The sequence below is a fragment of the Varroa jacobsoni genome, unplaced genomic scaffold (genome assembly GCF_002532875.2).
Source record: "Varroa jacobsoni isolate VJ856 unplaced genomic scaffold, vjacob_1.0 scaffold_764, whole genome shotgun sequence".
Taxonomy (NCBI): Eukaryota; Metazoa; Arthropoda; class Arachnida; order Mesostigmata; family Varroidae; genus Varroa; species Varroa jacobsoni.
The window spans coordinates 94418-110257 of NW_019213666.1; the positions used below are offsets into that span (position 1 = coordinate 94418).

The 15840-nt window shown below is 39.0% G+C and overlaps 1 protein-coding gene across 3 annotated transcripts in view; it reads left to right on the top strand.

Moving 5' to 3' along the window:
- LOC111263420 (lysosomal alpha-glucosidase) overlaps nucleotides 1–14782 on the top strand; it is an 18540-nt gene extending 3758 nt beyond the window's left edge. For 2 of the 3 annotated variants that reach the window (XM_022838462.2, XM_022838460.2), the window contains exons 3-24: nucleotides 4604–4783; nucleotides 5053–5148; nucleotides 5422–5617; nucleotides 5881–6063; nucleotides 6185–6316; nucleotides 7074–7160; nucleotides 7628–7750; nucleotides 8034–8133; nucleotides 8479–8647; nucleotides 8995–9128; nucleotides 9600–9880; nucleotides 10050–10140; nucleotides 10395–10506; nucleotides 10663–10806; nucleotides 11085–11250; nucleotides 11842–11990; nucleotides 12434–12518; nucleotides 13039–13232; nucleotides 13413–13501; nucleotides 13846–13895; nucleotides 14010–14137; nucleotides 14514–14782. In XM_022838462.2, coding sequence (XP_022694197.1) covers nucleotides 4632–4783; nucleotides 5053–5148; nucleotides 5422–5617; nucleotides 5881–6063; nucleotides 6185–6316; nucleotides 7074–7160; nucleotides 7628–7750; nucleotides 8034–8133; nucleotides 8479–8647; nucleotides 8995–9128; nucleotides 9600–9880; nucleotides 10050–10140; nucleotides 10395–10506; nucleotides 10663–10806; nucleotides 11085–11250; nucleotides 11842–11990; nucleotides 12434–12518; nucleotides 13039–13232; nucleotides 13413–13501; nucleotides 13846–13895; nucleotides 14010–14137; nucleotides 14514–14631 — 2979 coding nt within the window. In that variant the 5' untranslated portion in view covers nucleotides 4604–4631 and the 3' untranslated portion in view covers nucleotides 14632–14782. Of the gene's footprint in view, nucleotides 1–4567; nucleotides 4784–5052; nucleotides 5149–5421; nucleotides 5618–5880; nucleotides 6064–6184; nucleotides 6317–7073; nucleotides 7161–7627; nucleotides 7751–8033; nucleotides 8134–8478; nucleotides 8648–8994; nucleotides 9129–9599; nucleotides 9881–10049; nucleotides 10141–10394; nucleotides 10507–10662; nucleotides 10807–11084; nucleotides 11251–11841; nucleotides 11991–12433; nucleotides 12519–13038; nucleotides 13233–13412; nucleotides 13502–13845; nucleotides 13896–14009; nucleotides 14138–14513 lie in introns of all 3 variants that reach the window. The other variant, XM_022838461.2, reaches the window with a different exon arrangement.
- The last annotated feature ends 1058 nt before the right edge of the window (nucleotides 14783–15840 follow it).

Genomic DNA, 15840 nt, shown 5'->3' on the forward strand with positions numbered 1-15840 from the left:
ATTGGATTTTGTAACCAGTCTTTTCGCACATTGTCCGTGGTCTGTTCTATCCATATCATGCTCGCAGATTTCTGTGGATAAAGAAATATACCTGTTAGCTATGTCACGAACACAATGTAACATTTGGTAACAAAGGCCTACCTGGTTATTGCGGTAAAAGTTCTAAATGTAGTGTTGTCGATTCAAAATTACGGTAGATTTAAGTAGTTCTGGCTGATGTCAGGCAGCAGTGAATATTTCTTGCCCATGATGGACTTTGCGGGGACAGTTTTGAATAGTTTTAGGGTGATGAGTGCAGTCAACCTCATCCTGATCGAACCTAACCTCGTAGTAACTGAAGCTATTCGAAGAAATCTCTGCTTCTCACTTGAGTTGAATCGAAGCCGAAATTTCGAGATTGTTACTCTGAAGACCTAACCGCGGCCCATGAAGTTCGACGATGATGTGATTCGATCGTATCTTCTAGTCGAAGCGGACAAGAAACTACTGAAGTGCCGTTTCAAATTATTGATTAACGTTGACTACACTGATTTCATTGCGAGCCTTTTGGTGGCGTGTCAAACGGGGCTAAATTCGAACGAACCTTAGCCGAGTCTCGAATGGAAAACAGTTTTCATAGGTTACAAGAACACCATTGAGAGTAGAATAGTTCAGTTAGTCTTTGTGACGGTTTATATCTAGGTATTTTTTTTACTTCCTATTTCACCTGTACGGATCAGTAGCAAATATCTTCTAATTTATTACGGCCCATATGCGACCGCTAAGAACGATCAAAAGGAGTTATTGCCGCGCACAAGCATCAAGGGCGCACATTTTCTCGTTGAGGAAGGTGAGAGGCATACATGTAGAGCTTCCATTGTTTTGAAGCAGTCCGGCGTCTGCACGAAAAGAAGCACCAAATCTGTCAAATGAAGCGATCGCGAGTTCTATTGAAGATTCCGTCGAGAACATTGCGACCTGTACGTTTGTATGTTAAAATTCTTGAATATATTGCATAATCATTTCAAGAATAAGTACGTTGCCTGTAGCGCATTCTGTAGTAGAGCAGGTTGGTATATAGAATCAATTAGTCGGTGGAGCAGTCTTCAGTCAATATTACGCTCACGTAAAAAGCCCTTGGCAATCTTGTAGGACATTACCGGTTACTTGAAGAGGCTAACTGTTTTTGTGATTGATAGTACTAAGTTAATTTGTAACGAGAACAGAAAAGAACGCGGACCCTAATACCGCGGAAGTATAGGTTCATCGTCATCTTTAAATTGCAAACAATTTTGAGCTTCATGCGAAACCGCTGGTATTAGATCTTAGGTAGTTGAAAGAGATCTATTTCTTGCTAGCCAACTGATTAAATGCAAATACACGTTTACACACACACAGCTTTTTTTAAAATCATTAATTAAAATAAATGATAGAGACTTGTAAAGCATGACGTAGCTTTTCTAGCTATGGTAAAGCAAGTGACAAAAAAATCATATCTTAATCTTCATTTCTTCAATAGCTCTATTTAAGCATTGACTGCTTAAACAAAATCTGTCCGGGGGAAATACGTGTAGGACTATACAATCAATATCGTCAAATAACCAAATTGATCCGAGCCTCTGTGATAAGAAGTGATGCTGTTTTAGGGAAGAAGTATTATTTATTTACTTTAAAAGCCCTGGCTGCTGAATCCACGATAGACAATGATATACTGCCTGTCTTTTAATCGAAAAAAAGGATTTTTTTTAAGCTGAAATAAGAAAAATATCTTCCTACATCTAGCCTAATTTATTCTCTCATTGTTCTAATACCTAACAACGGTTCACTCTCGTGCCTACAGCATGTAAACATCTATTTACTGCATTTACCAAACTTTTACCCAAACTGAGAAATTATTCACAGTTAGGCGTACACATACAATGTTCAACTAATTTATATAATAATCGGCTTCCCTTCCCAGTAGACAAAAACTGGTGTTCCACTATCGTATTTGATAAACGACAGCCAGTTCGTGACTATCCGCCAAAATCGTGCTGTGTTTTTCATTTGTCTATTATTAAGGCCTTTTTAGAAGAAAAAAACAGCAGATTAGTACAGGCTGTATTGGTTTTTCACAGTTAATATATATATATATATATATATATATATATATATGTATATGTATATATATATATATGATACGATGGCGTTAAGGCCGAACGATTATTTCATTTATTGTTGATCGGAAGATTTCGAGCAGTGGGAAATTTTCAGTCGCATTAAATACATGCTAGGTAGGTTAGTTAACAAGCTAAAACTAGCTGGTAGGCTTGCTCAAGACAATTCCTTAAAAAACGGAACGAAAATTAGCCCCGCAACCGAACAATAATAATTTAAACGGAAAAAAAAATACACATCTACAAGATACATTCCGAATTAACATTACTACAAACAGTACAATGTTCTTTCAACTATAGCGATTTGTTCATTGAAGAGATTATACAGCGTCATATATTTGCTTGACTCACATGGTAAACGATCGGTGTGTCAAATGAAACATTTACCAAATTTCAATAAACAATGAAAACGCTTCCTTTTGCTATAGCATTTTATCCATGTCTATCTTTACAATAACAAGTATTGTAGTAACTATTTGTCAAGTCATTTTCGCTGACCAGTCAGATGTATCTCGGATATGTGTATCGAATTGATTTACTCTGACGCAGCTGCCCCGATGATGAACCGGGCTGAAGTACACGGGCAATAGATGGTAATCATTGTGCATCCACTCTATATATAGACCTACTTAGCTCTCTCTATAGGTAGTTCACGTACCAAGCCACCATCATCGGCAGCAATTGTTTCAGGATTCAATATAGCTACAACCTGCTATGTTCAAGTTTCAATATGAAAAGCTATGATATAGCCTTCTCGAAGTTGGATTCAGGAAAAGAACATCCAATTTTAGGAAACGACCATTCTTTGCTAGATCGATCTTTGTCATAGTATACTTTTATTGAATTTATATATATATATATATATATATATATCATATTTTTCAAGATGCGGCTCCTTGTTTCTAAGCGCTCGAACATTTGTTTGTTGGAGTTTAGAAGACCTTTAAAAGAGACTCGCTCCGTAATACAGATGAACCCTAGCTTACCGCATATACAGGACTTTTTTGCATTACGTCTATGTAGGAACTGATTCAACAATCAGCCGTGATCAACATATTTCGGCCCACAAAGGATTTAGTCACAATATTATTTGCTATTGCATATCCTGCCCAGTGTTTCTAATTTTACGTTCGCTACAAACCGTTGGACGTTCGTTTAGATTACTGGCTCCCAACGCAAAGTGAAGTGCGTCCACGCTCGGATTCTAAGTAAGGTCACTGTCTGTCCCTTAACTTTAGCCGGCAAAGACGTCACCCACTATGCATATTCTACTAAAAAAATACTTTCTACTAGCTATCGAATTGAGATACTACTATTCCTGCATAATGGGTCTGGTCGTGTAGTTATTAAGCCCGCTGCAACAACTTCATTCGGCCAAGTTTCCCAGACGTCCGAAAATGGCCATAATCACCTATATAACATGAGACACAATTTTAATGCATGTAAACCGTTTCTATTTCTACTCATGAAAGTCTCTGTTTTTGAATGGTAACTTGAGTATTACATGTTAAGCTTTACCTAAATCGTGCGTAAATCACCACTTTTAATGTCCGTGAGCAACAAACACCAGAACCAGAAGCAAAAATGACCGCAGGTTCATTAATTATAATAGTGCACAATCCATTTTTTTGTAGCACATTTATTACCCACATAATAGCACAGCAGGTAAAATTAAGGGATGGTCAAGGCTCGGGTCTGGGCGTAGACATACTTCATTTTATGCTGGCAGACAGCCATGTGAAATAACGCCTGAGACTTATGTATTGGACGTCAAATACAGAAAGTATTACTAGTATTATACCTATCTGCTGCTGCTGCTGCTATGGAACGAATGAATAGTCCTTAGGGGACCACACGCCGGAGCCAAGGGTAGAAGTTAGAACTACATGTTCTTAAATAAAAAGTATTTTCCAGTAAATATATATATATATATAAATCTTTTGTCTGCGGGAAAATGTTTCATTTTACGAAGAAATTTTAACACTTAAATGTGTTAGTTATTGTTTTAAACGCATTTCATATACGTTTTATTTTTGGTTCGGCTTAGTTTGAAAAAAAATAATACTATTCAGTTTGACTATAATCCAACTTGAATATTGTATTGTCTGACAACGTCTGTACATAATTGACCCTCTGGTTATTAACGGATTTGTTTATATCCTTATCGAATGTAATCAATGAGGTCCATGCACATCATTGGTATACACTATTTCTCGACAGCGCAACCTGATACTTAAATTTGGTCTTGAATAGACCACTTTACCCTACTTTAATTAAGTTAGAGTTACAAATATGGAACATTTGGCCGAGGATATTTCATAGCTTTCCAACATATGTGATCACTATGTGGAAAGCGGCCTGAGGCTGAGTGGAACACTTTAGGTTGCTTACTTTTGCCCATTGAAATAATCCGTGTATAACAAATCATTTAGGACAACTGTGTGTGTATTCTTGCCGTTAAATTGGAGAGAGCTTTGAGGGTCAGATAGGGCACCGATGGAAACGGAGCGTCTGTCAGGCGATCCTGGGAGGCTTATGAATGCCGGTCGATGCTACAATGGCGAAGTGTTAGTTCGATGGAACAGCCGTCAAAGTTTAAAATCCACAGAAATAATTCGTCGGAAAAGAAGATTCAAGAGCCAAGTGAGGTAAGTAGAAAATAATGATGCGCATATAATGCTAGACAAAACCGATAACGACGCCATCCATTGACTTAGTGTAGATTGTTCAATAGCATATATTGTAGAAACGTTGCATTCGTTTGAACGGCTTGTTATTTCAATTCATGTTTTCGACTTGTGGGATACCGACTTATCCCTTCCTCGATATGGTGAGCACGCTACGCACAAGAAAAAAGGAACTTATTAAAATTATGAACTATTTAATTAAGTTATTTACAATACGAACACCGTTTCAGAGAGCGACGCCTTTACAACGGGGTCGTGGCATCGGTGGCGCTTCTGTTAGCTTTGGTCGCCGTTTGTGTTCCCGTATATTTTGCCGTACTGAGGAGGTAAATAGCTCCTGATCGAGTAAGCTTGATAAATAATAATGCTTATGCAGTTTTGTAGGCGTAAATTTATTGCAGTAAAACTGAACTGAGATATCACAAGAGCTTTGAGGAACTGACGAGATAAAACTAGAAAGGCATCCTTTCAGGTGCCCAACGCAGCGGCGTCAATCATATACATCTATATAAATTGTAGCTTAGAACATCGCGCGGATATCTTTGTAAATAAAACGTTGCCATTTACATTTCGGTTTATTATTCGAATGGTAACTTTAGATATTTAAGTGAGATCGACTTCACCCCTCTGGGGGAGCGGAAACTCCGCGCACCGTGGCGCAAATCTTGTCCGAAGTCGTTCTTTGAGGACTTCCGACGTTTTGATTGTTTTCCGGAACGCCGAAATGGACAGGGCGTTAACAAACAACAATGCCTCGCACGAGGATGCTGCTACAGAGAGTCTACCAATAGTAGGGTAGGTGCTATCCAGCATTCAACATTATATTGGCAATACATATGAAACATGTACAACACGAACAGGCTCTATACACGCTGAATCGCAAAAACAAGAGTTATAGCCATAGCTATCATATATTCGAGTATCATCTCAAGTATTATACAGCAATCTTACGTTACAGGTCGTACCGATTACAATCCTCCCAGTAGCAATTCAGCATAAGTCTAGGCTTAAGCTTAAGTTTGCGGACAATCAGCTCATATACGCCTTATATTCGCTAGGTTCCTTCCTGTTTCCTTCCTCTAAACAAGGGCTACAGGCATTATTCGGGTCCTACGTCGGTTTGTACACGCGGCTACGAATTTATTCTCGACAAGGACGAATCGCCTATACGTTTCGGAGATGAGGCAGCTTTCGTAGCCCTTCGGATCGAACATCAAACACCATATAGACTTCGAATAAAGGTAAACTGAACGAACGACACCAAAGATGCTTACCCTAAAAAAGAATGCTGTTACGTGATCACCTCGCCGGCTTTGCTACGGCTTTTTTTTGTACGTATTTAATGTGTTTGTCTGTTTACAGATTTCTAATTCACAAGAAGAAAGCTATGAAGTTCCGCATCCTATTATACCGGTCCATCAACAGAACTATAATTCGACAATGGACGCTTACGCCGTTACATACAATAAAGTGTTTCCCTACAATGGCAAACAGGTAATTAAGCATTGCTTAAGACTGTGTTGGTGATGGCCCAGGCGGTAGCGAGGCTGATGTCATACGCAGGTTTTGCCTGAGCCGCATTCTGATAGCCCGATCGGTGGATACCAGAAAGCATCTCTACAGTATAAGGGCAGAAATAAAAGGACACACGAATATTGCGTGGCTATGAGTGATATAATAATAGTAACAGTGTTGGAAAAAACTTCACTTTTGGAGATTGCGAATCTGTTCGAACCAGGCAGAGAAAAGGACGTCACAAAGAATCAAAGAAGTCCTGAGTCTCGCTCTTCGAGACAGTCGGCATAGAGAAATAATACACGCACAAAGTAAACCCGCCTTTGCTAATGGTGTGTTATCGTCAGTCCTCATTTGGTACACATTAGTTCAGTGCATCTACTTAGAGTCTAATTACCAGCTAAAGTAATTAATTGCAAGTTAGCTACATGCAATTACTACACATAAGTGATTAGTCCTGAAACATTTATTTGAACTTCTAGTACTGCTGTGCTTAAATAGCAGGGTCTGCATATTCTATTAGAATTCTGCACTATCATAACATAATGGATGAGCTTCTGCTGGTATCGGTTATCGTGTTTTTTAGTCTCTTGGTGATCATTCGTCGCGCTAAACACGTGCCTACGGAACACCTAATAACAGCTTGGACCTTCTAGGGGCTAACCTGCAGGTGCATCACGTATTTGACGTCCTAAGCAAAGGGCAACTGACAGAGCTGAATGTGAAATCTTTACAGGATATTCTAATTCGTCGTTCAGCTACTGGAACAACGCTGTTTGATACGACAGCTGGGGCATTAATATTTTCTAGTCAATTTATTGAGGTGAGTCTGTTTTTTCGATGATCACATGATAGAATGTTCGCAAGCTTTTAATATCATATATACACTTGTATTTTTAAAACTAATGTATGAATGAAGACCAAAATCTACCAGAACTATCCTATAGAACATAGGAAGGGCAGCATTTGCGTTTGAGAACGACTGCCGTTTTCTAAAACGACCCGCTTAAATTTGTTCTTTCCATTTTTTACCTTAAAATATAGAAAAATACCTGGCTATGTATTTGGTGAAAAGAAATCAAATCAAATCTATTGCACTAAGCCTTATTACTCAAAAAGTTTAAATCTGAAGTAATTTAGTATATTCCAGTCCTGTTTGACACTCGAATTATTAACTACATATATAATAGTCACTTGCTTATCCTAATAAATATTTAATAGTAATCAAAAAATACGACTCACCTCTCTTTCTAAACGCTTTTTCTTTAAATGCTTGATGTTTTTTAATAGATAACTACACTACTTCCCTCATATAACGTGTATGGTTTGGGCGAGCATATGAAGGCAACCCTGAAACTTGACCTCAATTATCGGACCTATCCGATCTTCAATGCCGAAACTTACCCCCCCAATGTAAGTTTGATTGGACTCCAATAAGTAAACGGCTGAATGTATTATGCTTAGTCAGGGACATCTTCCTTAACGTTCTTCTCAGTTCTTTGGCTGTTCGTGGGTTCAGATGTGATTATCACTTTGTAGCGTACAATTGATAGCACGTATATCCTACTAAGCATCATAGATGACAACATGACTGTTATAGATAGGCTGCATGTGCGAAATTGTTTGAGCTCAGAATAGATATTCTATAGTTGTGACAAGATAATACTTGCCTATTTATCCGTTGCGTCTATTGTAGGGCATCCAGGGAAATCGGCATGGTTCCCATCCATTCTATCTCGTGATCGAAAATGATGGAAATGCCCATGGTGTCCTTTTACTTAACAGCAATCCCATGGGTCAGTAAGTTTCGCTGGACATTTGCTTGAAAAAGCCAGAAATATATAGAATAGAAATTGAATCCTAGAAAATACATGGGCGAAGGTAAAATCACAGTTCTGCAGGAACTTATCGTTAATCGTTAAACTACCTTTAGCCTATTAGACAATAAATAAGAGCTCTATATTTAGATTTAAGACAACCTTGGCTAAGACAGAGAGCCGTCAATCGAGAGAACATCTGTCGGCGGAAGTTTAACGTAACACGCGGATCGCATCAAGTAATAACGCAGACCATAATGTGCGTATAAGTGCCGACATTGTTTATCTCATTATTTGAATAAGGGATATTTGTTTCCTCCCCAGAGATTCACGCTCAGCCGGCGCCCTCGCTAACATTTCGTGCAATCGGTGGAATATTAGACTTTTACATCTTTATGGGTCCTTCGCCTGAGGAAGTACTACAACAATATCACACAGCTATCGGTCGACCTTTTCTGCCATCGTATTGGGCACTCGGTTATCATGTTGGACGGTTTGTATCTTATATTGATCATAGGTGTTATTTTTAGATGTACCATAGATGTTCATGTAAACTGAGCAGGGGTTCGGGTTCTGCGGTGGAACGTGTTGCCCCGTAGAACTGCGAGCTTATTAGCTTGACGCTAAGAAATGCACTGTATATTAATAAGAAGAATACTTTTCATGCGTGTCTAGTGGTGAGGATGCCGATGATCTCGATCTTAATATTATTATATATATTAATACGACAACCTTTTCACGTTCAATTAATAGTTTCAAAGGACTTCTGCAAAACTTCCGCGACTGTCATAACCGGTAAGAGCTGCATTGATGATATATCTGTAAATTATGTAATTGCAGGTGGGGATTCAAGAGTAGCTACTACGTCCAAACGATGCAGGAGGGAATGCGAAAGCACCTGATCCCGCATGATGGAATTTCCATCGATCTTGATGTACGACAAATGCACCAGAGCTTCGATGTTGACACAAATGGTAACATCTATTGTTTTTCTATGTTGTATTACGAAACCCGTATTGGGAAAACTAGCTTACTGATTATATCTAAATAAAGTATACCGCAAACTATTCTCCGTGCTTTAATAACCGCAATAAGATGTCGATTGAACGCCTACAATTATCGAATGCCTAGACAAGACTCTTTTTGCCTAAATAACTCTTTCTAGAAGATAAGGCATCATTGTTTACTCACGAAGCGGTAACTTCGTTCTAAGATAGCAGATATATTGTACGGATTTTATCAAGCTTCATGTATCCAACCTACAGGCCTTTCCGACTAAATGTACCAATGATTTGCGCGCCAGTAACAAAAACAGCGACCCGCGAAATTCAATTTGACCGACACGTCAAATTTAATTCGGTCTAAATACGAACACTTCCAACGGCAAATTCATGTTGTTTACATATTCTCGAGAACAGGGTGCTAAACCTTGCTTGACTTTTCAGGTAGCTATAGCGACCTGCCAACCATTTTAACGGATCTTCGTAAGAGGCACTATCGCGTTCTTGCGACAATGGAAGCCGCTATATCGACAAAACACTCCTCGTTTGGACGGGCCCTCAAGAAGCATCTACTGGTTCAGGACTCATTCAAGGGCGCTGTGAAAGGTCTTTCCTGGGCAGGAGAGGTGGCTTATCCTAACTTTTTAGATGAAGCAGCTTCAAAATGGCTCGCTGACGAACTTGAGGTTTATCGAGCAAAATTGCCCTTTGACGGAATATTTCTGGTAAGCATGAATATGGTTGCTGTTCTTCACAATGAGAAAAGTATTTCTGCGAAAACATCTAAACAATAGAAATTATGGTAAGAGTCTACGGATTTTTCAGCTTGTTAAAGGCAAATATATGGTAACAAAAATATAGAAAAAAAATTAATGCCGGCTTTTTTAATTACAGACAAACAATGAACCTGTAGACTTCACGAATAAATCATTTGTTGAAACTGAATGTATCCACGACAATCTCAACTTCCCACATTACAAACCTGGTTAGCTCAGCACGATAAAATTATCTCGGTTCGACAATCACTCTGACAAATAATCGTTTTTCCAAATGATAGATCCAGTTCTAATGGCGCGCCATATTCGAGCATCAAACGAATTAATCGGTTTATATATGTTAAATAAATTCACTATACAGACGTAATAATAACCAAAAATACTCATTTCCGCATATAACATGGATTCGACATTGCGATCAGCTCTACTTTTCTAGCTCAATATTATTGTGCTTAAATTCTAGCTACAAGAGGTACCTTTCTATTTGATGGGACTCTCTGTATGGATGCAAAACTCCATCGAAAAGGAGCTCTCTTTAAACATTACAACGTCCATAATCTGTACGGCCATTTCAGGTAATTGCTAATAGGTGTTTTTAATTCATTTAGAATAATACATATTAATATCAATGACATATTACCATTGAAGTATAACACACATAGCAACAATAACATGAAATAGATTGTACATATCGGTGCATTTGCTTGTACGGCTTCCCTTATCTTTAACAGCGCGATGGTTTATCACGACGCCTTGAAGACTGTCCTGCAAGGCATGCGGCCATTAGTCGTATCTCGTAGCACGGCTGTAGGTACGGGTCGCTTCGCAGGCCACTGGTTCGATGAAATGGACAGTGCTTCCTGGAGGGATATGAGGTGATGTCGCCGACCATAGTGAATAATAAGTTTTCAGCTTTTATTTTTTTCCATGAATGCAAGACGGCACCAATCGAACACAGCATAGTGTTAACAGATTGAGTCACACCGCCTCATTGGAACCAAAAACAAATGAACTGCGTGTGGTCACGGTTGGGCAAAACGTGCACATAAGAAATGTCGACAAGCTATTCCTTACTATTATGTACTTCGAAATAGTTCGTACGATCAGAACAAACCAACTTAATCACTATAGCCATTTTTAACATTTGTTTCAGGTGGACGTTGCGTGGTGCGCTGGACATGAACGTTTTTGGCATTCCCCTAGTAGGTGGGGACGTTTGTGGCCATTTTGAGGATGCTCCACAGGAACTTTGTTATCGCTGGACGCAGCTAGGCGCCATGTTGCCGCTAATGCGGAACCACAATGCCGATGAAGCCGCGGTTCGTTAGCGGTTCCGAACTATTTTCGACATAAAAAATAAATTTTTTACATGGCGGGACACGTCGTTATCTATTTCTAGTTTTTGTTTATCATCCGCATTAACTATTACGCAAATGTTGCGCCCTGACAGTAAACTAAGCAAATAAAAAAAAAAAAAAAAAACTCAATTCACTGGCAATAGACGAATTTGTTACATTGCGAAGTTAATTACTGAACACAGAGCGATACGAACTTCTCCACTGATCAATCTGTGACCAATAAAGCTTAGTGACCAAGCTGTAATCTACTGATCGAAATGTGCAATGCGAGGAGGAAAATACGTTCGGAGTACGACAGTTACGTCTGTGGGCGTTCCTGGGTACGGTGGGTTATTATCTGGCAACGCTTACGTAATTTGCCTATGGTATGGATACATCTGATTATACTTAAGGCTCGTTTACGGGCTACGTAACTTCTAAGCGGCAGTGTCCCGAGTGTATCACACATCACTTTAGTGTAGCACAAAAATCATTGTTAATGATAAGTGGATCGAAACGCAACCTCTGGTCTATTTTCTCTGAAAGCCATGCCGCTATACTGTATACCTACAGCCTCAGGATCCACCAACCTTTGGGGCCGATTTTGCTAAGGCAGCTCGAGAGATCGTACGACTTCGCTATCAGCTATTGCCGTTCTTGTACACACTCTTCTACAAAAGTCACGCGTTTGGGGGAACTGTTATTCGTCCGCTGGCTTTCAAGTATGTGTTTTAATTTGTTTCTAAAGGGAATAAACTATTAAGTAAGTTCCTCACGAGAATTATAGCAAACTATTTCAGTTTGGAATTCTCCTGTTATTTTTTAAAATTCACTTTCATTCATATTGCAAAGCGGTTGTCTGTGTATACATGCAAGTACCCAAAAAATACCGAATTGAAGACAAAGAATATTTTAATTACTTAATATACATCCTAGATGCTTCATAGTGTGCCAAGTACGTAAACATACGCAAATAGAACAATGGGGCTATCTCAATGCTTTTTGCAAGCCTGCTCTGATAGGTAGCGATGCAGCTTTTAACGAGATCTACGTCAATTTTAAGTTCAAATGAAATGCTAACGAGGGATTTCGAAAAATAATATATATACACTAACTAGTAGTAAACTTTGTGTGACCCTCTAAAGTGTAGACGTTAACATTACAGCTTTCCCGATGACCGTCTCTCGTTGAAGACCGAGGAGCAACTTATGTGGGGCGAAGCACTCATGTTCAGCCCTGCACTTTACCTGGTACGTGCGTAGATATTTATACCAATGAATACAACCGCTGTTGCAATGTATCGATAGCGGTAACTTGTCAGCTAACTTCAATAGTAGACCCAGTTCATGGAACTATTAAACTAAGGGTGGTCACAAATTGCTTGTTGACTGTAGAGAAAACGTGCGATAATGGAGGATGTTCTCTAATCAAACCCTTAGCTACTGGGCTTTTTGGTAATTAACGATGTGCACTTTATAAATAAAAACTTGAAATTCCAGCGGTTCTATTCCATTTATTAACTAATTGTATTCTGTTTACAAGCTACTTGATCCACAAGTATACATTTTTTTTTTGTTTTTGGAAAAACAATAGAGAAAATCTACCGTACACTCTATTTCTAGGTCTATGAAAGGTGCCACTTCAACTTTTCAATTTTTAGGTGAACTCAGCTTCTTATATGCCCAAAGCACTCAATGTAACTGTTGCCAATTTCATATCCAAGAAATTGTCCGATCACTGTTTCTCATCATGGTGTGCCTGTTTTTTTAGTACCAGGTATCGAAAGAGGTGTATTTCCCACCGGGACGGTGGTACGATTTTTTCAGCGGGGAGCGTATGCTTGCCAGCGGTTCCGCTCTCCAAATTCCCGTTCCACTATATTCAGTGGAGCGTCCGCTTGTGGCCCACGTTAGAGGAGGACACGTAATCGCTACCCAGAGCCCCGGGCTTAATACTCCGCTTAGGTAAACTCAACATGCCAGATTAATTGCGCCACGGAGATATAGTAGTTTTTTAAAACTCCCGAAATGAATAACTTTTTTTTTCTTTACCAGAAGTATACTCTAGTGAAAGGACCCCAAGATTGAGTAGCGTATGCTCCTTAATATATCACAATGCATCGTTTTAACCCCATCCCATTTCAGTCGCAAAAACCCTCTTTTGCTTGTCGTAGCGTTGAACGAAACCTATGGGTCAGAAGGACAACTATATTGGGATGACGGTGAAACTTACGGTAAGCTTATCGCCATTTAATTAGCGTTAATATTCGACGTTAGATAGGCGTCTGTCAGCTGTGAATGCTTTTCAATTGATGTAAGTCTAAGAATAGCATTTTATGATAAGTGCTAAAGCATCCGTTCGACAGACTAGATACGCAAGAGAACACGTACGAAATGCACGCCATACATGTGGCGATTTAAGAGAACAAATCGTTTTAGCACATTATGGCATAGCGCTCAGGGCTGCAGGTCATGCGGTTCATTTATACAAGTGGTATCTATTTAGCTAGAATCAGCAACAGCCACTTCAGGACAATATAGCCCTAAAAGCAAGGTTTACGTGATGATAACTTTTCAGATTCGTACGAAAAAGGAGACTACATAGTAATGAGGATCGTCGCCAATAAGGTGCGTATAGTTCGACCTGTCCTCGAGCCTGTTCGTGCGCCTATCATCTACGAAAATTCCCCATTTGTAATACATACTTCAAATGGTTCTTTTTCACTTTTCTATTCATTTCAGTCGTCGTTGTCTCTAATCGTGGTCTCTGGAAAATGCCACTTGTTTGCCCCATTCTACAACCTCATCATCGAGCGAATCCGTCTATTTGGAATGTGGAAAAAGCCCTCTAAGGTTTTGATTGATGGAAAGTGCGTACGCACGAGAATTTATTTACCTCACGCACAATTGCATTTTGAAGTGCTAGCAGCGGCGTTGCCCCATGTGCGCCAGGAGCAGACATGTGCATATATATATATGTATATATATATTAATCTTTAACTCTCAGCTGTTGATAGCTTTCGAAGACGGTAAACATTTTGAATGTCTCTTTTCTTTTCCTCGAAAGGAGGTAAAACTACAGGAGGAATATAAAACTTCTTAGTTTTTAAGAAAGATGAAAATCTGTTGGTTATAGAAGGTTTTGATAATATATTGAAGAATGAAATAGGTCGGCCTCCTTGGCTCATTCTGCACAGATAATTGAACGCAATAACTGATGTTTCCGCTGCGTATCTCAAACCTCAGGTACGCGCTGTTCCCGTCACAAATTCACTGGATGTACCGACAGAATATAATGGAACTCAGCCGCTTGCTCGTGCCGCTTTCTCGAAATAGCTCCATCGTTTGGAAATTCGACGAATAGAACCAATTAGAAAAGTAATTGAGAACAAATAAAAGTTCTTAGCTTCGGCCCTGAACAAAGTCGCCTTGTAATCTATTTAACAAAGCGCTTGGTGCCGAACGGATTTTCTAATTAGAAATATATTTTACAGATAATAAATACGATGTACCTGTTAAATAGGAGCAGCTCTATCCTAATTAGCAATACAGTGTTAATTAATTTCATTCAGAGCCTAACAAGTAGCCCTGAGCTTTTTCTATGTGGATGATCTAGACTGATGTCAGGGTAAATTATTTTACTTATGCCTTCTATTTATTATTTTCGTCAGTTAAGCATCGAAGAACGTTGACTGCAATCTTGAAGTAGCTTTCTAAAATATCCGCGAAAAATATCTCGATATGGGACCGTCATTTCGAACTCTATTTAATACTGGCAGAAACTCCTAGAGACTACTAGTGTTTTACTTCGGAAGTATCTCACTTTTGTCATTTGTCAAATTTGGCTCATTAGATGTCCATAGGTAAGATTCGAACTTAGGCATAAACACACGTCGTTGCGTGCTGGGCCAACCGTCTAACAGAATGCCCAAGAACGATACTGGGCGTAAAACACCTCGAGATATAGAGAGTCCACTAGGGAATTAATATCTTCATACATAACTTACTACATAGCATGCACATTTTACTTGGAACCTTTATAACAATAACAGTCGAAACGCAGACACATATATATATTCACACAAATTATGTAAATGCATGTATTACTATTGTTATTACAACTATGTATTGATTGGTCCCTCGATATGGATTATTCGTTATACAAAATCGTTTAAACATGTGTTTGTCGTTTGCCGTCATCTATTACTGAGCAGCTTTTATGATGCATGTTGTTTGTAAAAAAAAAGCATATTCTACTTATCAATCTGATTGGCACACATTCTCAAAATAGCATCTGCCTGGTTCCCTATCACTGACTGTGGCTTTTTAAATGCCAGAGTAATAACTAATTTACAAACAAGCACAAAATAACACAGTCGAGTCGGTAGTTGTTCGCCAGTGTGCTAGTATCACACCAAACAGCTACTTAAGCCATAAAAACAGAAATCCGCCTTTTTCTCAGTTAGCTTCAATTTTTTTTTCTTAAACTAGGGTCTATCACAGATGTTGTTTATGAACTCAATAGAATCTACGTGTCGGTGAAGCCATATCCCAGATTCATCTATCGATTTTT